General features: G+C 40.5%; 1 protein-coding gene across 1 annotated transcript; it reads right to left on the bottom strand.

Moving 5' to 3' along the window:
* Nucleotides 1-496: 496 nt before the first annotated feature.
* LOC150083798 (clotting factor B-like) lies at nt 497-16,445 on the bottom strand. The gene is made up of 8 exons (XM_090374889.1): nt 16,347-16,445; nt 11,321-11,406; nt 5,735-5,779; nt 2,338-2,399; nt 1,895-2,007; nt 1,507-1,763; nt 1,028-1,191; nt 497-886 (listed from the first exon to the last, which is right to left on the bottom strand). The coding sequence occupies exons 2-8, from the start codon at nt 11,394-11,396 to the stop codon at nt 716-718; spliced, it is 888 nt and encodes a 295-aa protein (XP_090231015.1). The 5' UTR covers nt 11,397-11,406; nt 16,347-16,445; the 3' UTR covers nt 497-715.
* Nucleotides 16,446-27,555: the final 11,110 nt, after the last annotated feature.

Raw genomic sequence — 27,555 nt, 5'->3', positions numbered from 1 at the left:
AGGATGCAGAATCAAATATATTAACAAAGGAAGGGATTGATATTGGCTTGTTGATGATTTTTTTACTGATGTATGAATATGATATATATACACATGTAGGTGAGTCCAAATCATGTTGTCATATGTACGAATTCAATTATTATTTGGTTTTAATTATGCTCATGTAAATATATCTAATAAACTGATTTTTTATACAATATTTGTGTGTCTTTTGTTGTTCTGAGTACAAACCTATCCAAAGGGAACTAAACACATTAAAGAGCTTTCCCCTTGAACTTAGAATTTTCTGTGAAGCAATAGTCAGATGCGCAAGTGGGGAGTTATTATAAAGGGGAGTTGTTTAAATAAAGGATATACAAAAGATAAATAATATACATATAAGTATAAATTATTTAATCCCCCCCCACAATACATTAAATGTATGATACATTTAATACTTGAAGAAAAGGGGATGGGGAGGTGATTGTGGTTAATAGTAATCTACTTAACTAAAATGAAGTTTTTTAAAATTATTTATTTTTAGACTGCATTTTCTGATGATGCCTGTAGGACAACTTCAGATAGTTTTGTACATAAGTTGCAATAAGTTATCTACGGAACATCTCTTCTGCAGGTTACCTTCACACCGAATTGAGGGGAATCTACCTTTTGGGCATGCGCACTCTGCTAAGAGTCTTCGTGGGTCTGCATCGGATAAGGCAGACATAATTTGGAGTCAAGCCGTACGACGAAGGTTGGTGTTGTCAGCTATCCACTTGAGAAATCGCGTTACCCTGGTATACACCCCAGGGAAACCGGGTTCGGCACATCTATATCCAAAGGAAACTATTCCAAACAAAGTCCAAGATCCACCTTCATTCATCACCAGAGGGCCCCCTGAGTCTCCCTGAAACACAAAACAAGTTAATGAAATGATAACACGTCGAAGGATAAACCACAGTCAAACTTTTTGAAATTTAACTTTGGCGGTGGTAATTTAACTACCGGTTCTAAGTCGCATGTGAAGATGAGTAATAGGGGTCCTCACCTGACAAGCATCTTTTCCTCCTCGCGATAGTCCTGCACAGAGGAGATCTCCTGTAATTCCGCGTGGAAATGTGGCCAATGACAACCGACTGTAAGACTTATTGCACTCTCGGTTAGGGACGACCGGAATGGACGCTTCTTGTAAAACTTCGGGGCTCCGACCACCTGCCAAAAAACGGATATTTTGTTTGTTTTCAATGGAAAAGAGCACATTTTCCATTGATTTATTATCGATAACAAATTACCTCGCAGCAGAGTTTTTACTCATTCAAAGTTAGTTTTTTAATGATTGCCAGCACGCTTCTGTATGCATTGAATTCGTGACGTAATTGATTACGTCACCAATTCATAGCATACAGTGACATCCGTTATATTTCGCCACTTCCATTTGAATGGATTCCCAATAGTCTTCAGGGAGTCAACCCAAATGCCTAACAAAAGCGATTTAATTATAATGAAGAGTGTAGTAACGCCACCTACCGAAGGAAGTATCTCCCCATCCGGTGATTGTAACCGAACGCCCGTCGATTTTCAACTTGGCCATGTCAGAGGTCGGCAGGCACACGTGTCTCGTCTTGTTGGTGTACGGAACGTTGTCGCGAAGGCGAATCACCGCAATGTCGTAGTAATTTTGCCTGACGTTGTACTTTTCGTGCACTTTTATGCTCCGGATAGCGTAGTCAGTGCCATCGGCCCCTGTGTGGGCCCCTAAGCGAACCACGAAACGAGAAGGGGACCTGACAAAGAGAGAAAAGAAAATGGCGATTCATTGAAGCCTAAATGCAGTTAAACCACACTGAAATAAACGGTCCCCTGTGAAGGAGAAGATTTATTTAAACGTCTTAAATAAACAGATGATAAAACTTACGAGCTGGCACGACCAGGGAAGCAATGGGCAGCTGTGAGGACGTAATTTGGACTGATCAGAGCAGCTCCACACAAGAAGCTCTTTTTATTTCTTCCCACCTTCATCACGGCGGCCTGCAACAAAAAAACTGCGTAGAGCTCACACCCATCGGGAGTAAGGGGTCGTAACTCGGGAAAGTGCACTAAGATTGAATGAAAGAGAGCAAAACTGGCAGCGACTTCATAAGAAGGATGTTTCTTGTTTGACCATGACGCAACACTTGGGAGTTCATATCTGTGTTCTGCAAAACGGAGACATCTTCACTGAATCCCCTGAATCCCTACAGTTGAATTAATTGATTATTAGTCAGCCGTTGAATATGTGTATCATCCCCGAAACGATTTCGTTGCTGATTCTGCTCTCACACATCCATTGGGTGATTAAATGACGCCACAAATACTTACCATCCAAGGCCAGGAGTAAGGAACGGAGGCTTTGCCACCTACCACCGTTGGTCTAAATACCGCTAGAAAAGAAAGAAATATTTCAGTTAACGCAACAGTCGCACTTTATGATGAAAATAAATTATTTGTAAAGCGTATCACATTGAAAAATGAAACGCTGATGAAATAAGATGTGGCTCCGAAGAATTCTCTCTTTTACAAGTTGAAGACACTCCTGTTAATTCTCTTAACTTACTAACATGCTTTCGTACATTAACTTCGAACTGAACACCTCATCTCTTGGGATTCCATCTATTTCTTGATGTTATCCAACTTATGCTGACTCAAGTTTCTTCTGGTCCTAAAAGCCCAAAGTTAATTCTCAACCCCCAAAATCCGATTACTCCGGAAAATCGGGTTATATAAAAATTGGAGCGAGAATCGTCATTTAGGAAATTGTAGTCATCTATATAACTAAAGAGATCGAATTAAATACGTTACCAATAAAAACAGAAGAAACTCTGGTTCACTTTGAACAACTCTCTTTCTGTATTTGAAAATCCCTAAAGACGACTGAGACCCTAATGACTGATGACTCTAAATCACAATGGAATTCCAATGGCTTAATCAACTGCTCAGAAGTAGCTCCTGTTGACTCTAATGTCTGGGATAAGAATCCTTAATAAGCATTTCATGTTTACTTGAGGTCCCCCGGAAGACAAAATCATCGTCAACAGATTCTGATTAAGAGATCGTTATTGAATCATAAGCAGGTCAAACTCAGTTTCAGGAAACTTTAAACCTCTTGGAAGTTTCGACTGGCCATTGGCATTTCGCTAATTCCATCCATTGGCAAAATCAGTAAAAGAAGAATTCTCACCGAAGTTTTCATTGAAAGTTTGGGTCCACAATTCTTCCAAGAAAATTGGTAACTTAAGTTAACAAATATTCACCCGTCAACACGCAATCTTCGAGCAGTTCTTGTACCACATGAATCTCTTTAATTCAATATGAAGAAAAAATATTTGAATATCCGACTCACTCACACCATCTGCATTAAGTGTAAGATCGATGTCAGAGCTATCTCTCGGTCTCCTGGATCACTGGAAGGGGAAAAACCCTCAGTGAATGGGGCGCCCTACGAGTCAGGGCGGGGATTACCCAAGCCTACAATCCTACAGTGCCGAATCCTCCTAGTTTTCACAAGTTTAGTTTCGTTCGGTTCATTTTGATGAGTCTGTCAAAATAATCATCGTCCATCGAAGAAAGAAAAGATTTTTTTTTTTTTTTACTATTAGAAACATTCAGGAGTAATGAGAACCTGTCTCCCGTCTAAATTCCCTTTCCATAAATCAGGTGAGTCTCTGCCCCTCTCCTACCTTTAAACGCCCCAGCAGTACTTTGCGCCCCGTGCAAAGATCGAATATTTCGAAACCTCTCACATCTAGTTACATGGTTAGTGACGCAACCAACTAGAGCGTGTCAAGTGCTGGACCTAATCTTCCACAACTTACAAGATATCAAACTCCTACCTAGCAACTTTCGATTCCAATCTGATCCTCGCCAATTGCATGTAAACTATCCTTACAGAGCAATTCCCTTGGGTTACCTGAAGAGTACTCCGCTGAATTGCCTAGGATAGCCTTCTCTACCAAATATCTGAAGCCAGAGATCATTCTCCAATGCTTGATTAGGTTTGAATGGGGGCGTCTCTATTCTGAGCCGTTGGAGGATGCTGTTATGATCTTGTCGGAACAACTGAAGTTAATTGCACTACATGGTGCAACCAGAATCACCAGGATTGGTAACAGGTCGAATCAGGGTCTCAATATGGAAACCAAGATGGCTTTCATCAAGAAGAAGCAGAAGACCTACCGGAAATGGCAGAAAACTCAACTCCCCTCAGACCATTCCATCTTTAAGAAAGAAAGAGCTTGCTTCTTGAAAAAGAAAAGGCAGGTCCTTAACCAAGCTGTTCTCAATAGGTTGAAGAGTGGTAGAAGGATCCTTTTGCATCATGATCATCATCTAGCCATTGACAAAAAGATTGTCCAGGAATAGGCACAGGTCAGCTTAATGCAAGCAGATTTTCCCGACTCTGATTCCTCTCTCTCTCTCTCAGTAGGACTGGTTACCTAGGGCACACTTGTCTGAAATAGAAATATCTAGAGAGACCCTAAGTGATGTCACCAATAAACTACACAGCAAAGCCACTGTAGGTTCGGATGGTTCCCACTCTTTATTATCAAAATTTGCAGCCCATATACAGTCGACCTTCTACTTCACCTTTTCAGACAAATCCTGCAATCTGGAATACTTCCTTCAATTTGGAAAACCTACCATGTTAAGACCATTCAAAGATCAAGAAACCCAAATCTTCCAAAGACCTGCGGCCAATATCCATCAATTGTTCTTTACTCAAAATTTTTGAAAAAGTAATTCAGTCAACAATTGCCCAGCATTGTTTTGCACACAGGCCCGAGTACCTGCATACCGTTCTACAAAGGAGATCGACAACTACCAATCTTTTTGATACCCTCTTCAGAATTCAGCGTACCCTTAACAACAAATCACAGATTGATATCATATTCCTTGACATAAAATCGGCTTATGACAAAATACACCTCCCAGATCTTTTTACCATTCTGAAGCACTATTTCGGCCTGGCGGATACCTTACTTCAAATTTTGAAGTCTATTTTACTACCCACACATCCGTCTGTGACCCACAATGACTTTCAAGTAACTATTGACGTCTCAAGAGGCATCTCACAAGGAAGGTAACTGTCAGCTATCCTGTTTGCAGCAGTTTTGGAGCCTTTCCTTGCTCAGAATCCGAACTTTGTCTCTTATGCCGACGATCTGAAGTTCTACGTGAGCTCAGATCATAATCATCAGATTCGTGATATCAACTAACAAGTTTCTAGGCAGATATTGAGCTTGGAAAGTTATCTTGCCACAAGGGCTGCTTCTGAGCCCTTGCAAATCAGCACAATAAAGATAACTAAGAATAAAGTCAAAAATGATATCCAAATCTTTGTTAGTGGGTAACCGGTGTAAAAGGTTGACCTCTCATACTGATCTTGGCCTCACCTGGGATGTTGTGCTCACATTTCAGCCTCACTTTGTCAGGATGGGGCAGAAGACGTACGCTGTTCTTTGGGCAGTGCGTCAAGAGCTCGTTGGTGTGCATCAGACAGCGCTGCTTGTTCGGCACATCCTGAGGTGGCTTACGCCGATTCCTCTCTATGCTTCAGAAATTTGGTCATCTGCCCCTGCCTCATACCTTCAGAAGTATCTCAGTTTAGAGTACTGGTTATCTCACGGAAGGCAACTGGATTTGGATCAAATCAAATTTTGGATCAAAATTTGCATCCAAATAAAAATAGCGCAACCAAAAACGTCTCAAGAAAGCTTACCTCTTGCAAATCTTCCCAAAGACTTCGTAGGCCGCATTCCACAACCTAAAAAGAAACAAAAATCTCATTAAGTTTGAAGCGCATTAAGTAGACCTTTTAAATGTTCACATCATCAAAGATACTTAATTACTTTTCCGAGACCAAACACGCATCTTGATGCAGGAAAATCCGTGATGATATCCAACTCCCTGGCTATAATGACAAGTGCCGCGCACTGATCTAGCCTTCTGATGTTTCTTCTTTGACAACTGTGTCAGCTTGTCTTGGCCATGAATCTCTCTCTAGTGGTTATTTCTTCTTCGTGGTAATGATTTTTATAATCGTACGCTGACACTGGAGTGAGACGAAGCTAGCATCTGCTATTTTAGATACGGCAGTCTTGGCCTTGTTTCCTTTCTGCCTTCAAATTGAATCCAGATGCAACTGAGTTGAGGTGAGATCGCTATGCTGACCACTGCAATGTTTCGACATTTTCAGTTACTTTTAACAGTCCTTTTGAGATGAGGCGTTGTTATATACCTGAAGTTTCCATACAATTGTCACAATGGAGGGCGCACAGAGTTGTCCACAACATGAATGCATTGCAACCAACGCACGTAGTCCCTCAAGTTATCTCTCCTATGCTTCATTCACTATTACGTGTGACAAACATGATGAACTAAAAGTATTGGACTCTAGCACCTGGCCACCGGGAACTCAAATAAAAATGTACAAAGAACAGACCTGACCTCTTCCTCACCCTACCGCATGAGATCGAATGCAACAGAGGGACAGCAACCAACGTCAACCTTATGCCAACTTTTCCCAATACTTGCCCTTAAATTCTTCTACCAAAACGTATGCAGTATCAGCAATAAACTACACCCTCTACAAACAATTCATGTTACTATCTGAATATCAGTTCATCTGCTTTACCGAAACCTGGTTATCTCACGGTAGGAACTGGATGTAATAGGCGATCCTCACGATTCTCTCAGCTTCCATAATTCCAGGGATAACAGACGTGGCGGAGGTGTTTATTATTATTATTATTATTATAATTAGCTGTATGGTGCAAGGAAGCCTGAGGCTTTTGCTGCACCAGCCAAAAAAAAAAATTCTGAGTTACCCTGTGTGTATGTGTGTGTGAGAGAGAGAGAGAGAGAGAGAGAGAGAGAAACAAGAATTAGAAGTAAAAGGGATTCACCAAGAAAGAGAAGAATGATGATATCCAGCTAAGGACCCTGGGTGTGCCAAGCCCATACTCACCAGATGTGAGCCCTCGGGGTACGTTGCACTGCTGTATTCATCTAGTTTTAAACAATTGAGATTTCAGGTGACCAAATCAGATAACTTCGAAGCCCTATGTGCCACATTTAGAAAGTATGCCATACTACTGCAAATAACAGAAGATTCCCGGAGTGAACTACAAGCATGGATAGCAGCCAACCTAGCCCCCAATATGCCAACCTTCATTATAGGCGATTTTAACATGCCTACGCCTAGACATGATGAAGCCACTGAAGATCTCAGAACAGTTGTTGGTACATTTGGCTTAGTTCATCAAACCGCACCTCCTACCAGGAGAAAACAGACACTGGATCAGTTATTCCACAATCTTCCGCACCTTAATCTGTCCATTGAACATTACAGCTTCCCTTCTGATTACTCTTCCGTCACGTTTGAGTTCAACGTTACTAACGACTCAAACCCTGGCGAAGCCTTCGGGAATGAAATGCTGACCAAAACAGTATAATCCATCAAATACTTAAACCCAGAGATCTCGGTGGGCTTCAATCTATTAAAAGTGTTTGAGAAAGATATCTTATCGGCACTGTTCGACCAATGCTTCTCTCATAGACCCACACATCTGCATACTGTGATCCCCAAAAGATCTACATATACAAACTTATGAGACACCCTGTTTAAAATTCAAACTGCCCTTAACGGTAAATCTCAGCTGGACGTCATCTTCCTTGATATTTCATCTGCTCATGATAAGCTCTCAATTCCTGCTCTCATCTACATTCTGGAAATAGTACTTTGGCATTACTGGAAGCCTGCTAAAAGCTATCAATCTCATCCTTACGCCAAGACAACTCATCATCAGTCATAAATCCTTCACACAGGAGCGCGTTATAACGAGGGGAGTACAGCAGAGAGATGTCCTTTTCGGTTTATGGTTAGCCGCGGCCCTTGAACCTTTCCTCGCAAGGTACACTGATTTCTCATCATATGCAGATGACCTCAAATTATATATAAAATCAAATGACCCTGAACAAACCCACCTGATAAATCAGTAGGGCTCCACCCTGATCAGCCTTGTAACCTATCTACTGCAAATATGTCTTGAGCTAAACATATCTAAATTAGCCCAAATCACATTTACAAAAAAGAGAATCAAAAATGACATCACAACGGAGTGCAGATAAGGAAAGTGAAGTCTCACACCGACCGACCTCGGCTTGAGGATGAGGGCCGGCCTCACTTTTCAAAACAATTTTTTGACCATGAAAACTAAGACTTTTTCGGCGATGTGGGAAATTCGACAAGAGCTGACGTGGTTACTCCACGTCGATCTCGTCGGAGGATACGTCCAGTGGTGCCTACAACCCATTGTGATCAGGTGTGGGCATCACCAATCTGGTCTTCTGCACCGACCTCGTACATAAACAGATTCCTAGCAGTCGAGTAGTGGGTAATGCGATGGATGAACCAGGGTTACGGGCAGCGCACTCACCCTCTGACCCCAGGGCTGTTTTATATGCCAACTTAAATATCACTCCCTGGAGAGTCCACATTGCATCCGGGAATATTCTTGTTCTGTCTCAGATGCTAACTGGTGTGATTGACGCCCCTCTTCTTCACGGAGTTATCGCTACTCCACGTGCTTGACGCAGTAATGACAATCCGTACTTACCATTGCATTTTACACTATCCAACCTGTGCTGTCTGAAGAACTTCTTTCCGAACAACGCAGTCCCCCTTTTCAATACATTGGCAATAGATCCTGTGAAATACTGTGAATAATTTCCTCTTCTACAGTTGTCGATAATTACATTCTGTAAATGATTCGCACTTCTGTCAATATTGTAAACGTGATTTGTAAATATTGCATTGTAAAAATTGCCCCCCTTCTATTTTTGTACACCCTTCTAGCCGATTGGCTGTGTAAAAGGTGTGAAAGCAATCATTTGCTATAAAAATAAACGGATTCAATTAATAATAATAATAGTCCACATAATTTGCAAACCACACAACTAATCGTCGTATTAGGGATCTTCATGCTGTTTAAATGTGACGTGCCCATTGATTGCGACATATTGCATTCACAATCATACTATTGTGTCCTCAAAGGCCTACAGGTGGGCATGTTCTATGTTGTTTGACACGGGATGTTTCGGTGGAAAGTGGCCAACTATCTTGTTCGGATATTAATGGGAAGGCAGCGTTAAATGAAAGTAACAACGGCAAGTTATACGATTGCCATTCGAGAATGCATGCGAGTGGACCAGTTATTTTTATATTGAAATGCTGAGTCACTGATTACGATCTTAACAGATACGCGATATCTCTCATTTTATAGAGTTTAAGGAGGGCTTCTTTCAAAGAATTTACTTTTTGAACCTCTTCAAGAAAACATCGTCCAATCAGTGCAAGCCAGTAGGGGCGAGTGAAGTTTGATTAAAAATCAATTTTATATTTTAATTTATGTTATAATTTCATGAATAGATGTTCGGACGGGGTCCTGAGGCTTTTTCACTCGAATGAAGATTTATTTTTGAGCGACAAAAGGTCCTTCGGAAGCAAATGTTCAATCGAGAACAAAGAAATGTTGGGAAAAAATGAAAGCCCCTCAAAAACTAATCAGAATCTTTTTTTCTTATTTTGTATCAACTTGAAGAGTACATTAACCCAACAGCCGACTCTCCCTCACGGGTGTCGTAACTGGTTCGTTTGATTCCCGTACTTCTTTCCAGCACATTCAGGATTCTGGAAAGAAGTACATTAATAAGTCATTGCACATGTACGTTGTGTAGCGAAGTCGTTTGTGTGGACCATGACGTCGTAGTTTTATTTATACACCAATTTTACCTCTACTGCATGCTGACCAAGCTTTTAATGTAATGATAAGTCAACATCTTTCCCTTGAAGAGAACAACGAGCACTTCTTACTTTTTAGAACACAATACGAAGTCTGAAGAAGATTTTAGTGCAATAAAGCTACAGGTCTTAGGTACAATAACCAAAAAATAAATAATAAATAAAAAATAATAATTAAATAAATAAATCGTATATAAATAAAAACAAAGAACTACCTATGTGTTCCCTACTATCATATGTAAGTGATTCATTAAATTTCCCCAACCCCAGGATGTCCAGCTGGACTGCCTGCGGAGGCAACTTGATCCATAATCAACAACTCGCTTTCTAACAGAAAACTTCCTACAATCTCATGTAAACCTCAACCCCTGTAATTTTTATTTATGATCCCTAGTTCTGAATTTGTTTAGAACAGTGAGAAATCCACCTTCATTTATTTTATTAATTCCTCTCAAAGCCTTATAAACCTGAATCAGGTCACCTCTGAGATGCCTGGTTACCAGGCTCTGTTGTCCACATAAACAGAGTCTTCTCTGATGTGGTCGCTCATTTTCTGATCTCACTATGCGAGTTGCTCGTCTTTGGACTCTTTCAAGGAGCTCCACGCCTTTTTTCGGATGAGATCTCCATACTTGAACACAGTTTGGTCTTAGGATTATGACCTCCCTGCCTCTACAGGATAACGTTCGATAAATCATCGAAAGGACACTATGGGCTTTCCTAGTCGCCTGTTTATACTGCTCAGAAAACTTCATGTTTGCCCGTATTATAACTCCCAGATCCCTTTCCTCCTTCATTGTTTTTAATTCAACCTCACCAAATGTATAATTTAGTTGTGGGTCGCTATTCTCCAAGCGTAAGACCTTGCACATTTAGCAGCTTTAAAACGTGACTGCCACTTCTCTGACATCTTTGAAATCTGTTCGAATCATCCGGAAGAAGCGCTAGTTGGCACTGATCTTTAACGACTCGACCAACGCCTTGTCATCACCTGTAAATTTTAAAACCGTGCCCTTGGATATAAGAAAGAAGCGCGGTGCTATTTCGATAGAGTTAGGTTATTGAAGATGTCATAAAATAATTCTACTCTGTTTTAATTTTTTCGTCGGCAGTTCTGGGGACGCTGTTGTCCTTCCAGCGATGGTTACAGCGCTTGGATTTAGGCTCTTTACAGATGACCACATTTATCCACTTAATGAACTTAAAGCAACTAAATCATTAATCAGATAAGAAGTATTTCTTTAAGTTTATAAAATTACAGAAACCAAATTTACGAGATAATTAAACAAATGAATAAAAAAGAAACAAATATTCTCTACTAATCTCTAAATCCAACATCTCTTCTGTCATCTCGAATATAATCTTATATAGAAGTAACTGCTCACTTCCGCTTTCTCTGTGACTGCCAGAATTTTCTTTACAAGCGTAGATATAAGAAGCTCACTTTAATTACAGAAAACAAAATGAATTCGACATTAATCGACAAAAACCCATTTGACTTACCTGGTGGGGGAGAGCGAACAGAAGCGCAAATATTCGCAAGTGCCGAAGCCATTACAAGCAGCCACGTGATCTTCATCTTGTGTGTTCTGGAAAGAAACATGCGAGCGCCTGTTAAGAAATTATTTTGTTTCCTTCCTCAAGTTTGTCAAGTCCTCTCAGTCAAGCATTCTCATTTCTTCCTGGTTGATTAATCAGATTAACACTTACCATAAAAGGTTGAGAATTGTAGTGTGCTTTGGCATACGTTAATTCCTCTCAACCTTATAATTTATGCGAAATTTTAATTGAATAGTTCATCTTTCGACAGAGGATGTCCTTAAATGATGAACACAGAATCATTTAAAGAAAGTTAGAGAGCTCACTATTGGCCGCCATCTTAGTCTTTCAGTTTGCCTTCTGGCATTGAATGAAGGCTTCACCACAATTCAACACTTTTCAGAAGGGAAGTGCCTTTTTACCAGTACTCAAATACCTGAGAAAATCGTGACAATGATGGTACCTAGAGAGATTATTATCATTTTGGAAAGAAGTGTTTACTTTTTTTCTAGTGCATACCTTGACCAACGCTATTTCAGCCCTACGCTCGGATATTCTCCCTTTCATAAAAAAGGGAGAATATCGAAGACAAAATATCCGAACGTTGGGTTGAAATTTGTGAGGGTTAAAAGGCATTTCTCATCTGAGGATAGTACATTAAAACCGAAACAATGTGGACGACTACTGCTGAACTGAGTCCAAAATTTCACGGAAGGCCATTTTTAGATTGGAGGAGTGAGGAATCGGATTTAGATGACACAGTGTTTAAATGAAAATCATTTATAACCCCTGTGCAACTCCAGGACAAATATTCAACGTGGATTTTTCAAAAGAAGTTTCGGGTATAGAAAAACCTTCAAATTCACCTTTTAAAACACTCGGGTTCGAGTGATATCCTCTAACTAAAATTCATTATACCAACAGATGTCGCTGAGAGAAAATATTCACACGAACTGCGTTCTTCAGCAATCACATGTCAACCACACTGTCTGTTCATAATTTGTTTTTTCTCTTTGAAGGAAGTTTCATCTCCTTTTTCAGTGTGTGAAATGGTCGAATTGTTTAAAACACCGCGTGACAACCCCACGGGTGCATCCACAGTTTGCAGAAGTAGATTTCAGATCAACGCAAAATAATTTTCACGAAGACCCGATGCTGAGAAAGTGAAATTTTTCTGCAATGTTCCCATTTCCATCTTAGCACCCTGCTGATACTCCGGCTACAGGACAGATCTAGACATACCTAGGCTCAAATGCTTCGTAGAATTTCTCCACCCCTTTCCCCCGCGATAAGCAGGGATTTCCAAATTCTAATGGCACCACTCGTTAAACGATTTCATTCAGCAGCCGCCCTCAGATAAACCCCCGCCCACCCTTCTCGCGTCTTCCTTTCCCGAAACGTTCGACCAACGGACACTGGACAAAGGTCAAATAGGGTATTGAGTAATTTTCGGTTGCCATTCGAGTTATTGTGGAGAAATAACTCGAAACAAGGCAGAAAGTTTACAGGGAGCATATTATTATTATGTTTTTATGAGAACCCCAAACACGAGAAGTATTAGAATCCGTAATACTCAGTACCGTGAGTAATTTTAAGGTTGAGAAGATGAAAGAATATTCTTGTTGACGTTAGACTTCAAATTCTGTAGATTTAAATTTTCAGGAAATACCTACGAAGCAGGTTTTTCCGGAAAATGGAAGTTGAATGAATAAATGAGGAAGATGAAAAGTTGGTTCTGTGAGGTTGAAGTTGGACAGTAAAAGGATGTTCACTAGTTTCTGCACGTGTTTGGTTCTACTCCGACCATAGGGCATCTGCTCCGAGTGCATTTTATGCCAGAATGAATTTTGGAGAAGGTGAGGTTACGATGGAAGAAGAAAGCATAAAAACGCGACACAAAACAGGAGTAAGCTCTGAAGAATAAGATTAGAGAACAAGTGAAGAAATACCATCAGGACCTTTGCGCTTTTTTAGCATCAAACTTGTTAAAAATTCTTCTGACATCCTTTTGACGGAACACCACAGAAAGAATTGAATGGAGTGTACTGGGAATGATAGATGGTTGTTTACAAAGATCATTAATACACGAGTTAGAAGAGAGGTATGATGGTAATAGGTCAGCTCTATCTTTAGCTGAGGTTGCAGTTGAACCATTGAGTTTCGGTAGAGGTAGAAGTAGAAATGGGCAAAATCTGTAACCAATTTGCAAGAGATAAGAATGCTCGATCACATCCTTATCTCTGCTAGCAAAATTCCTGTAGATCATTGACAAGATCACATAAGGTGCTCTGGCAGCCTGTTTGTACTTCTCAGAAAACTTCATATCCGACTGCACAATTACCCCCAGGTCCTTTATGTAAAGGAAGAGATTTTAAGGTGGAATGAGTGATTTCAGCTATACCTGAATAATTTTGCTGACACCATCTGATTAAACATTGGCATCAGAAGATTTAAAATGTTTCTAATCTATTAGTATTGTGGATTATGGCAGACACAGAGCCAAATGGAGACTGAATAAATAATGACAAGTTAAATATTAATTGGAAAACACATATATTAATTTAGATATATACAAAAAGCTAATCTCAGAAAGCAACAGAAGAATAAACATTTCGCAAATCATCCCATTTTGCATTCTTGTAATGCCAAATAACACGAGGCTGAGAACCGGCAAAAAAAAGATTCCATTGGATAGGATAGGTCATCATTAATTTGAAGTGAATAGAGGACCACTCACCTCGACCTTGTACTGGAAGGGTCGTTTTTGAGAAAAAATCAATAGTGTAGTGTGGTATTTTGGTAGGTACATGAACAATCTGTTTGAGGTTAGTAAGCGCAAAACCAGTTCAGATGGTGATTTTAATGTTCACAGTTCCAGCCGGAACTGTGAACATTAAAATCACCATTTTATATTACGTAAAAAAAACAAAACCAAACACACCAGACAGGAGAAAATTCACCGAAGTCTGGTGCAAAGAAACCTAGTTTTGGTTTTAGTCTTCTTAAGTGGCAGTGATGAGAGCCCACTTACATATCCTGAAGTGGTACCTGAATCGTAAGGGTTGCTCTGTGGGATCGGCCACCCTGACCTAGATAATATTTAATTAACTGAAAACTGGAAGTTCTGATATAAGAAAATGGAAAATTCTATCGATTTCTTCGAATTGGAAGATATCGCCCTTCGAAATCTTCATATCTTGGTCCGTCTTTAACAGTTTGCATTTAATGGGAAAGTAATCATAATGTCGGTGATGTTATCACAGATCAGAACCTTGAAGGTACCTCTAACACGGTTGAACAGTGCGGGAAGATCAGAGAAGCTCCCTGCATGTGAATAGAGGGTAATCAGAAGGGGAACACGACTCTTGTCAGATATTTCTGCAAGCATCGACCAGGTTTAAAGCATCAACAGAGGTTGAGATCTGTACGAACACTACACGCGGAGCTCCACACCCTCGGTTTTTATGGGAGAACGGCGGCGCATTAGCCAAACTTCACTAGTTGCAATCGACAGTATAGCGATTAGAGGAGTGGAAATCGGCTCTGTGGAGGTGACGAATCTCTTCACTTTCTACTCCGATCATATGGGCGTGGAGAACGTCTGCTCCAAGTGCATTATGCCTGAATGAAGTTTGGAGAAGGTGAGGTTATGTGGTGAGATGATTTCTTAGTGTGCTGCCTCGCCTTATTTTAATGATTTTTTATTTCGAATTTTTTTGGAGTTTTATATTTTGTTTTATTAATATTTCCTCTACACAACAGAGGGAAGATTTATTTGCACGAAGCTCGGGGCGGCCGCATCTGTTGCGCATCCCATTTTCTAACGCCAGCTCTGCCTATGTTTGTTTGTTTGTTATTTGGTTTTTAGGAGCATTAGAAACTAAGGCCATATTGCTCCGGGCCAGCATTTCTTGAAACTTGTAGTCTTGTGGAATTTTGGAGTCTGCGCGAGCTGCTTTCAAAAGTGCATTGTGTTCGTGGCAAACACAGCAGATGCATCGAATGAAGCCTGCACGTTTCATAGCCGTCACGAAAGAGCTGTTGATACTAATAATCGAAATAGACGTTCTGAACGAGTGAGCTCACGTGATGTGTGCCCTTGAAGGTAGTACAGTGGACCGTGTGAAAAAGGCGTGGATCCCATTCTCACCGCGGATTAAAGTTAAGAATACGTACATTCAATCAAGATGGGAGGAACTTTTAAAATCTTTTTTTCACACCGTGACCGATTTGGTAAAGCTAAGGGTGTCGTGGTCTTTTCTCCTGAAAATCCGGCTTTTTCATTCTTGTGAAACATCTACACCGGAAGCATAATACCGACGAATTGCAATCAAGATTAAGTGACGTCAACTGGCCTTGATTATTCATTCAGCGAATATCTTTGCATCCAGTCGGGCGCAACATCAAAATATTTTTTGCCTTGGCAAATACGTTCCATCGTGAAGATTGTTTATTTCAGTTACAGTGCAATTAGAAGGATGGCCCACGAAAATAAATAAAGTTTCTGTTTATACGAGATGGCCCCAAGATGCATCACAGATGTGTTTAGTGCTCAAGATGGATTGGCCTAGTGCTGGTCGAACCTGCACATTGGCGATTTAGAAACGGTTGAGATGTGGTCCAGATCGCAATAATTTGTTCCATTTTAGAGTCGGACCTCTGTTCGACCACCTCTGAACCCAAAATCCAAATCCAAACAGTTGCTGAAGGTGCAAAGGTGCAGCAGATGAGCAGATTATGGAAGAATATTTCTAGCGGATAAGCGCAACCACAAAAGTGCACTACCACGAAGCGAAGGATTCGGCTTTTCAAAATGCTGCTGTAAAGACAGGTTACTGTGTGAGTGCAAAAGAGCCTAAAATGAAGCACTTTCGGTCTCACAGAGACTTTGGATCATTTACTCACTTGGGCCTAACGAAGATAAAAATTCTAAACAGTCGTTCGGTGGCAAATGCTCGCACGCGCGCGAATATGCGGTATTGTGACTTACCTTTTGAACGATCTCTAAAGTCCCGTAACAAGTCGATCGTTTTCTGTCGCGAAAACACGTGGAAGAAGCACTTGAACGGGACAGTCAGGGTCAGACAGGAAGTTTTCTACCAGAGGAGAGATCGCAAGTTTCTAATTGGTCATGACGTCATGCATTCATTCCTGCTTTCATTGGTGCAATAAAAGAGCATCTGATAACTTCACGCTGTAACCACGAAACTTCTCTTATGGTGGGGGAGGAAAAACCTGCTTTGCTGACAGGACATCTGATTCTTTCTTTCTTTCTGCTGGGGCCTCAAGTTTAAATCTCTGTCCACGAATATGCGAAAAATTCAAGTAAAGAAACATGCATCGAATTCATTCAACGAATGCTATTTCTTATCTTCTTAACAAAGTTAGTTGTCTGAAGTCAAATACAGATGCAATTATTGCGAAACTTTTTTAAGATTAATTGTTCGTTATGAAGGGAAAACGAAAGCGTCTCACTAGCAAGTTTTCTATTGGAGGAAACAATTATTTTGGTTAACACTTTTCGATCTGATCAGAATTTGAAGAGAATTACGAAATATCTAATATTTATACCTCCTTTGCGGAATTACTGGAGTTTTAGTTTTCTTATTTATTTAGTTTCAGAGGGCGCGAAATCAAGGCAGAAAAGAAAAGTGTACAGCACGCCACTCTGAGGAATTCCAGCGGGATTTCTAAGGCTTCGGTAGATTTAGAGAAATCTGAATTACACCAAAAACCGTTGTGAGACGTAGAATTACAAGCTCAAGTTGACCTTTTTGATTCTGTTGCTTTAAGTAGTTAGGAGGAAAACCGGTTAAGTGTCTTATAAGTGGTCTCATCGAATTGGGATTGTCGATGACATTGTCAGGACACCCAAATGCAGTTTCTAAAATTTACTATAGTGTTTGGGGAAAAATCACCCAGTTATGCTACTGTTGCTAGATGGTTGGCAGAGTTCAAAGAGGACAAGATCCAAGTTCTGCTCAATCATATGAAGCAACCAGTTCTAAAATAATTGCCTTCGTTAAAGAAGAATTTTTTATACAGCGGAAGAATAAGGTGTCTGAATTTGCAAAAGTATTTAACGTTTTCTATGGAATCATTTCAACAAAAGTTTGTTCAAAGTTTGTTCAAGATGAGTTCTCAGAAAAGTTCCCAGTCATGACAAACATCAGAAGATGGAATCATCAAACGAGAATTTAATATTAATTCTTGCTAATCCAGGCAGATTTTTATCTGTTTTGGTGACTGCCGATAAACCTTGTTTAAATTTTTACAATACAAATCAGAAAGATTGAATTCAAATTTGATTGAATTGAAATCCAAATTAGAAAGCATGTAGTGGAAACACAAGGAATCTCCAACCCCGAAAAGGTTTCGAATCCAACAATCATTTGGAAAAGTGTTGGTCTCATTTTTCTGGGACAAAAACGGATTTTTGTCAATTAATTACCTCAATCCTCAAACCACAATAATAGGAAAATATTAGCTAGCCTTATGCCAAAGTTAAAAGCTGCAATCTGAGTTGCGCAGGCTGAAAATCATGAGTGCGGATATTAACAATTGAACCACCCCCATAAATGCCAGATCTGGCCCTAAGTGACTATTATTTGTTCAGAAACGGCAATTACGGTAACTTTAGCGTTGTTATGCTCCACCGTTGAAGACAGCAACTTTAAGGCGACCAAGGCTCCCAGGTATTTATAATTTGCAGTTCTTTTTCATATTGCACAATCTCATAAGCGGACACTAAAAAGCTGTATTATCGCTGACGAACACCACTTACCGCTGCCTGCTACAGATCAAGATCAGTTGCCCTAGTGATACGCCTCAATCACTAATCCCTGGAGATTTACATTATTATTAAATCCGTTTATTATGAAAGCAAGTGTTTGCCTTCACCCCTTTTACACATCCAACCGGCTAGAAGAGTGTACAAAAATGCAAGAATTGCAATTATTTACAATATTTACACGAGTGCATATATTTACAATATTGTTTACAATATTCAATTATTTACAAGATTATAGTTGGAGTATTCAGAGAGGCTCTTCATTCTCTTCTGCTTGCTTTCGAAGTATTTCACAGGGTGGTCACAAGGACACTCAATTGAAACGTTGTTTGGGAATAAATTCTTTGGACAGGGGTAGGTAGGGGTTGTCATTACTGCGTCCAGCACGTGGAGTAGAGGGATAAGTCCCCGAATACTGGGGGCGTCAATCACATCGGTAAGCATCTGGGAAAGAAGAAGGATATTCCTGGATGCAATGTGAACTCTGCGGGGAGTAATCTTTGAGTTGAAATATAAAACGGCGCTTGAGATGGTGAATTCGTTGCCCGTGACTCTGTTCATCCATCGCATTACCCACTACTCGACTGCCAGGAATCTCTTTATGTACGAGATCGGTGCAGAAGACCACATTGGTGATGCATGTAGTGCGATAGGTTATCATATGATCAGAATAGGTTGTAGGCACCACTGGACGTATCCTCCGACTACAGAAACTACAAACAAGATTAACTGCATTCCTAAGGTCAGTGACAAGCTCGCTGAACTAAATATCATCAATTTAACCTGTTAAACCTTGAAACACGAGCATTTTTCCATCAGACATCCAAACATGACTGAGTTGAATGAAGTCTTCAACATAGCCGAATGTAAATTATGCAAATTAAAAACTGATGTATGCATTATCTGTGTTACCTGCTGCTCTACCTTTTGTGGGTCATGCCTCAAAATTGACCTAAAAAAAAATGAATAAGCAAAGGAGACCCAATTTTTTGTGTTTTTCAAGCAAGGATATACCTGCCAATGAGCCCCTGAACAGTAGATTAAGGGCACCTTCCCAACGTAATGAGATATCCTGGGCATCAACTGAAACTATATCATCTGTACAGTGAAAAAAAAGCTATCCTATCGCACCCTAGCGGAAACACCACACCGGAAACTGACGATCAGCAGGTACAAATCGTCGAGGGCGACAATCATTCCCCCACAGATGACAACGCTGCCTCCACTTCTCTGTTGCATCACACGGCAGTTGCATGCCACCCTGAAGGAGTCAGACATAGCTACCTCGGTAACAAAGTGTGGCCAAACGGTAACAACTTCGATGCACGGGGAAAACTGCCCGCGGATAAGTGATGATTATGTGATTCTCACAAACAGTCAGCTGAATACTCTTATTAAAGATTAAGCAAATTAAAGTCCAAAACGCAAGCCTACTTGAAGAAGTACAGCTACTCAAGACACAAGTAATTAGAAATAAGTTCACCGTTGTGAACCAGCCTTCTTTCATACAACAAAATCTTGGAAATGGCAAAGGAGCTACATCAAATGAATACATGGTACCAGCACATCGTGATAGTCAACAAAGTATGAAGAAACCCACTAAATCCCAAACAACCAGCAGTACTAAAGAGAAACAATGTCTAACTAATAGGAAACACAGCAACCTGCCTACCCACATCGAATTAAGTCAATTACCTGTATCAGAGCTTCCTTGTGAACCTAGGTACGATATCGATTATATATCCGAAGGTGCCGTTTCTCACAATGAAACTTCTCAAAATGCTCTATGCCTACACCCAAGCGTGAGTGTTGACACCAATGAAAAACCCACTTATGTACATATTGTCCCCCAACAGTCATCCTTCAAACGACCGTCACCTAATTCCCCTTTGGAAGTGACATTAACGGCCAATAATCCAACTTCTCACCAAGATAGTTTTGTAAATATATTGGTAGCCCAGAGGACTAGTCCCACTCAGGAAACATCACCAGCATGCCCCAACAAAGTCAAACCAGTCGACCAACGCAAAGTATTGGATAAAATATACAATATACAGTAACATCCATCCAAACAAAATCGAAAATCTTCATATCGAGACGTGGACCATCCACAACCGGTACAAATATATCTAAATTCTTTGAGGAACAAATAGAGATCAAGGTGGCTGTGAGATCTGTGAAAACAAGTATCCGTCCTATGCCTCATTCACAATTACTTGTGACAAACAGCATGAACTAAAAGTGCTAAATACCAGCACCTGGCCTCCAGGAACTCTAATAAAAATGTACAGAAAACGGACCTCTTCTACATCCTACTGCATGAGATTGACAATAACACAGGGATAGCAACCAACGTCATCGTCATACAAACCTGTCTCAATAACTCCTCTTAAATGCTTCTACCAAAATGTACGCAGTATCAGCAATAATCTACACCCCCCTACAAACCATCATGTCATTATCTGAATATCAGTTCATCTGCTGGACTGAAACCTGATTATGTCATGGAAGGCAACTGTATGTCATAGGTCAGCCTCTCGATTACCCCAGCCTCCATAATTCCAGGGACAGTAGACGCGGCCATGTTGCGTTACTGTACTCATCCAGTTTCAAGCAGTCCAAATTTCAGGTGACCGAATGAGATAACTTCGAAGCCCTATGTGCTACATTAAGAAAGGATGCCAAATTTGTCTTGTATATCTACCCCCTGACCACACAGAAGATTCACGATATGAACTGATAGCCTTGATAGCAGCCAACCTAGCCCCCAATACCCCCACCTTCATTATAGGCGATTTCAACATGCCTACGCCTAGACATGATGAGTCCACTGAAGAACTCATATCAGCCATTGGCACATTGGGCTTAGTTCACCAAACTACACTTCCTACCAGGGGAAACCACATGCTGGATCTATTATTCCGCAATCTCCCACACCTTAGTCTGACCATTGAGCACCACAGCTTCCCCTCTGATCACTCTCCCATCACGTTTGAGTTCAACGTTACTGTAAACTCAAACACTGATGAAGCTTTCGGTAATGAGGTGATGACCAAAACGGTATTCTCCATCAAATATTTAAACCTAGAGATCATCCTTGCACGTTCTTGAATTTTTGTGCACCCTTCTAGCCAGTCGACAGAGCTAAAGCAAACACTTGCTACTTTAATAAACTGATTTAATAAATGAATAAAATTTGAGCAGTGAGAAGCACACTTATCGGCGCCCTACTTTCCTGTACTCGGCAGAAGTCCACCATAATTTCAGGATATGAAGCTTCCTTCTTTCGGCCTTGAAGAAGGCGCGCTTCCTGAAATTCATTTCGGAGTGATGAATGCACCGACAAAGTAACTTGAAGAGATGAACGAGAAGAACAAAATGTAAGCTGACGTTTCTCTGCGAGTTTACGAAAACAAAGAACCGTTCTTGATATTACACTTGAATTTCTGTACACTGTTATTTTCAGGGAAATTCAGGAGAGGGAAGGTTTTCCATCCAAAAGTACAAGAGGAGAAGAGATAAATGACGAAGAATTTTGAAAGGCAGTTCATTCTGTAAATAGATTGGTTCGTGTTAGGCCGGGTTTGAAAGAGCGTGGGGGAAATTGCAGACTTAGAAGAACAGTGTCCATGGAAGCAATAATGAGATGCGATCTTGTTTAGAAATCTGAGCGTTGCTTAAGAATGATATGGAAACAGAGGACTTTTTTCCCGAGAAACGAGGCAGGACTGAGTTTTAAGAGGATTGAACTTAACTTATGCTCCACTGTTCAGCATTTAAGGAATCTGTTTTGAATATTCTAGAAGTCGAGGCTGTACAGAGAAAGATTCCAGAAACTGAAAGGTGGAATGTAGTGTGCTGTCATTCGCAAACCATGGACAGGATTTCGAGTCGATCGAAAAAAAGGTCATTAATATACCAGAGAAAAAGAGTAGAGAAAATGCAGAAATCAGAAGACAATGTCATTTACCATCACCGGCAGTGTGCGATCGAAGTGAGGGGGCGGGCTGGACATTTCGTTTAAAACGCTAATTTCTGGCCACAAATTTAAAAATGGCGTTCTAGACACTAATTTAAAACAAAGTTTGACAGACAAGGAACTTCTTGCATTTGTCGAAGCAAAGTAAAAATAAAATTACAAAAAGAAGTACGTCATAGAACTGTATATTTGAAGAACTGAAAGTATTCGAAAATGATTTCTACATTTAGCAGTAAATTTATCTTTCGTTATTGACTATTACCTTGGAGAATGAGAAACATTTTAAGGTAAAATACAAAACATTAAAAAAAAACAAAAAACCTTACGAGTGTAAAAGAGTATTTTGTCACCTCCCACAACGAAGGCTGGGAACCACACTTCGTTGTTGGAGATTTTGACGTATCTCTTTCCTATCGCTGCTTTTTTAGGAAACCCATAAACACGAGAGGCGTTAGAACCACTAGTGCTTTGTACCGTGCTTGGGTTGGAGGTTGAGAAGACGAAAGAAGATATTTATTGACATTGGACTTGAACTTCTGTAGACTGTAATTTTCAGGAAATACGTATGAAGGAAGTTGTTCCAAAAAACGGAAGTTGAACGAAGAAATGAGGAAGAAGAAAAGTTGGTTCTGTGAGTTTGAAACTGGGCAGTAAAAGGATGCAGACTGGTTGCGGCACATGCTTTGAAAGAGAAAGCCGGAAATAAAGAGGCCAATTCATATGAACAGTAGGCATGGAATTATCTGTAGAAAGGGCATGCAGCAGAAACAGTACGTCAATGAGACAGAGAGTGGAGAGCCTCTGTTAGAGATGAATCATTAATTAACCTAACTGCCCTCTTCTGAATGGAATCAAGAAGCCTGAGAGAGGTTTTGGTTATCCGCCCCAGATGTGGGAACGATATTATATTCCATGGTAGGGCGGATTTGCGATTTGTACAGAGTGAACAGCAGTTTGGAAGAAAAGTAACGCCGAGAGCGAAAAAGAAGACCAAGTTTTTTAGATGCAGAGGAAGCGATATTTATGACGTGCTTATGCCAAGGGAGATTAGATTGGTTGGTTAAAGTACTGTTTTAGGGCATCAGCAAATTAGGCCATATTGCGCTGCATAAATTTAGTCTCTAAATTGTGTGTGTTCTGTCGATTTGCTCTTTGCTGGAAGAAAAACCGGAATTTGAGGGAAAAAAACCATGCTACTCTCGTCCGCGACCGGCTAACTCATTTCAAATCGGTTTTTCTCAAGGCTCGGCTTTTGGCCCACTCGTCTTTGATGTTTAAGTCAACGACTTAACCCACATATCCTTCCCCGAAGGACTACAACTCCTCCTTAATGCAGGCGATATAAAGTTTTATATTTCTTGTGACAGTCTTATCCAAAGTAATCAATTAGAAGCAGCTCTCACCGTATTTAAAAATTAATTGGACTGATTGCAACACCTTTAAAACAAATATATCTAATTGTAATACACATCATTCAAACAGAAAATTAAACTTCCTTCGTGTTCGCCAGACCTCCAAATAATTAACAGAGTTTCGACAATTTTAGATCTAGGAATTATATTCACAGATATTCACCACCCATTTAAACGATGTTGTTTCCAGAACTCGATTTTATAACAGAGATTTTCCTCTCGTTTCGCTTTTCAAATCCCTAATTTACTGAAAGAACTACATACTGGTGGAATTCTTCCGGGGTAAGAATTCTTCTGCCCTGTCTGGTTTCGGCACCCTTCTCACATAACAAATTTAAAAAAAAAAAAAAAAAAAAAAATCAGATTTGTGTTTTAAAATATTTCCTAAGTCAAGATAGAATTTTAGCTTATCACAGCCATAAATAACGTTCCCACCTCCCTAAATACCAAATGAAACCTTTATTTATTAAAAGAAGATAAGCGCAAGAGTATAAGACTCCTTTTTGTGAGATATAAGACAGAACTGAGTTCTGAAAGCATTGAAATTAACTGTTTCCTTTTCCCCATTGGACAATTACTTTAAGATCAGCATTTAGAACAATTACTTTAGACAATTACTTTAAGATCAGCATCTACTCCTTTCAACGTTCATCAACTATACCTAACGTTGCACTACTTCAGTTAATGGCATTGAAGACACTTTGTTTAGGATTCGCTCACCGTTTTGTTTACCCGTTAACTTTTGCGCACGTTTTTATAGCACGTCCTGGTCTCCGTACTTTAGGTCGGTTACAGACACGTTATTAGACGTACAGTATACTATGGCGATTAGTTTGTCATGTTAACCAAATACGTGCATATATGTGCCAGTCATGCATCCACATTTTCAGGTAAGGCAATTTAAATAATTTGCACTGTAATTAGTCAGCGCCCAAGGCCTTTGTGGGCTTCTGTTGTAATACCTGCATTGACAGCTAGTCCAGGAAAGACTGCAACATCGCACTCCTCCTCTTGAAACGATTACTGTATACAAATAAATCCTCATTCGGGTGATCAATAAATTTCGAAACAAGGACACACCCACCAGAGCAGATAGAACGCTATCAACACAGGCTCGCTGTTGGCCCGATGTTATTTCGTTATTGGATAAATCTATAATCACCCGAAACACAGACGTTCGTGCAATCCCCCAGAAGGATTGCGGTTGACGAGATGTGCACACTCGCGTGCCACGTTTAAGGTCACTGAATTCACTTGTGATGCCCATTCTCACTGAATTGGACAAATGCAGCAACCCAGCCCACGTGACTTTTGTTTGACGCCACGAACATGTGTGTGTGTGTGTGTGTGCCAGCACAGTTCATAAGATCGCAATCCTCCCCACCCCGGGTGGAAAAGACATGGGTTCGAATCTTGTCGATGATGTGAAGAATTTTTATGGGTTTTTTTCACAACGTGGCTGAGTTAGAAGAAGAAGAAACCTTTATTGTACAGTAAAGATAGAACAGTGTGCCCGCCACAGCCAAGAGGTCAGGGCTTAACAAAGTTATGACGTAATACAAAAACACGTACAGTATAACAAAAAGATAACATAACAACAGTTAGTCGGTCTTAGGAGGAGACAGCATGGATTTTTCTCCCGGAAACTCGCGTTTTTCTTCAATAAAACTGAAAATCGAACATAGAATACACGCAATTTACACGGAGCAACATGGCCTTGTCGCCGATGTTCCAAAAACCCATCTACGAACACGTGATGGGGTTACTGATGAAGCGCTCCAGATCGTGAAAACGTGTACCTAATAAATTTGTCACTCAATGTATACAGCCTTGTGTGGTGATCGACTGATGTGTACTGTTTACATTTTTATTTGCAGCGGTATTGAACATTTCATTATGGGTCAATAAACTTGTTTTTTCTCTACTCCTTTCAATCACACACACACGTGACAACCAAATGGGATGCGTAACAGCGGGTGCAAACATTCAGCGCGTGTTGTCCGCAAAAAACCCACGCTGCCTGTGTCAACCGATTCGTTGGGAAACTCCAACACACAGTGGAAACCCCAGAATGAAACTGTTCCTTATCAACACGCCTCCCCACTCGGGATGTCAGGCAGAGATTGAAATCCCGACTTCGCCCACCCTCAACTGAGGCAACGTTTATTTGAGACTGTTTATCAGCGCGTCCTGCCTTCTTCTCTACTAGAACAGACTCGGTTCGTGCATTTTTCTCCCCTCCCCTTTGCATGGGAAATTCTCAACGAAAAAGAAGCGATCTGCACGTGACAAACTTTTCGTAATCCAGTAAAGGAGGTGCGGAGAGACTTTAATCCTTGGCTTATTGAAAATTCCCTGAAATCTCTGTATGGTTTGAAAGCAGAGAAGACAGAAGATAGAAGTTGATCATTGAATAGCCAACTGCCTGTAGACTTCACGAGAGTGTATTAGTATTAACCGGAAACTGCAAGGAAATCACAGGCTTTTGCTGCACCAAAAAAAAAGATTACAAAATGCAAATTATGCGCTTCCCTCTCTTATAAGTATCCATTTAACCTTTAATGAAAATTGCCTGTTCATTCATTTTATTAAATCCTCTCAGAACCTTTTAAATCTCAATCAGGTCCCCTCCAAGGTGCCTGATTACCAAGCTCTGTAGCCCTCATAATTGAAGCCTTTCTTCGTCTGGTCGTCTTCTTACAACACGCGATTTGCTGGTCTTTTTAGACTATTTTAAGAAGCGCAATGTAATTTTTTTCAGATGAGGTCCCAATACTTGAACTAAGTGTTCCAAATGCAGCCTTACAATTGACTTTTATGGTCGGATTAGGACCTACATATCACTACACTATATTTTTCGATAAATCATCGATAGGACATCATGGGCTTTCCTGGTCGCCTGTTCCCAAATACTTCTTCTATTATTTTAATTCAGTCCCACAATTGATTGGATTGCTAATCCTCAAATGTAAGACCTTTCATTTTGCTGCAATAAAGCGTAACTGCCACTTTACTGATCCTTCTTAAAGCCTTCTTAATGAAAAGTCTTACATTTGAGGATTAGCAACCCACAGATAAATTATACCCTTTGTGGGATTGAATTAAAATATCAAGTTATCCTGAAGGAGCGCTCCGTGGCATTGATCATTAACAACTCTGCTAATCTTTACGTCATCTCAAAATATTGACTTCACGACCTTTATCCCTTTATCGATGTCGTTCATGAAAATGAGAAACACCAGTGGTCCAAGAACCGATCCTTGGTGAACTTCCACCACTGACGTTGCCCAATCTGAAGAATGACTGCGCACTGACTTCCGTTCTGAAGCCACAGTGCGTTCAATCTTAGAATCTTTCCAGTAATGCCAGCTTATACTGTAACCGCTCATAAGGGACTGAGTCAAATGCCTTGCTAAATTACAAATAAACTACAGTGGTGTGCAAAACTTAAGGACCAACGCTGTTTCTAAAGGTTACAATCAAAAATTCTTTACTTAAGGTATTCTTTACTGATGAGAGTGGATTCAATCTCAGCAGCGATCCTGGACATCAGCTAATCTGGCGAGAGGTTGGCACACGGTATCACCCGCAAACATCACTGAAAGGGATCGATATGGCGGTCGAGGTGTTTTGGTCTGAGGTGGCGTTATCTTGGAGGGACGTACACAACTGCAGATACTGGAACGCGGTACTGTAACCGATGTATACTACTGTACTGAGGTAATTCTTCCCCATGTACGTCTGTTCCGAGGTGCCATTAGCCCCGAGTTCGTGTTTATGGATAATAACGCCACACCCCATCGCATTGCAGCTGTTGAAATGCTTTTGGAAAGTGAGAACTTTGTTCGTATGGATTGCCCTGCTCGTTCCACCGATGTAAATCCCATCAAACACATATGGAACGCTCTGGGGAGACGCCTAGAGGCACGTCCACACCAACCAGAAATGTACTCGCCAGCTGAAGATGGCGCTTGCAGAGAAATGGACGACGTTACCGCAAGAAATTATCAACAACATT

Source organism: Mastigoproctus giganteus, chromosome 6 (genome assembly GCF_048544385.1).
Source record: "Mastigoproctus giganteus isolate SK-2022 chromosome 6, ASM4854438v1, whole genome shotgun sequence".
In the NCBI taxonomy this organism is placed as follows: Eukaryota; Metazoa; Arthropoda; class Arachnida; order Uropygi; family Thelyphonidae; genus Mastigoproctus; species Mastigoproctus giganteus.
The sequence above is the reverse complement of the archived record's forward strand: the minus strand, read 5'-3'. Positions and strand labels throughout refer to the sequence as shown.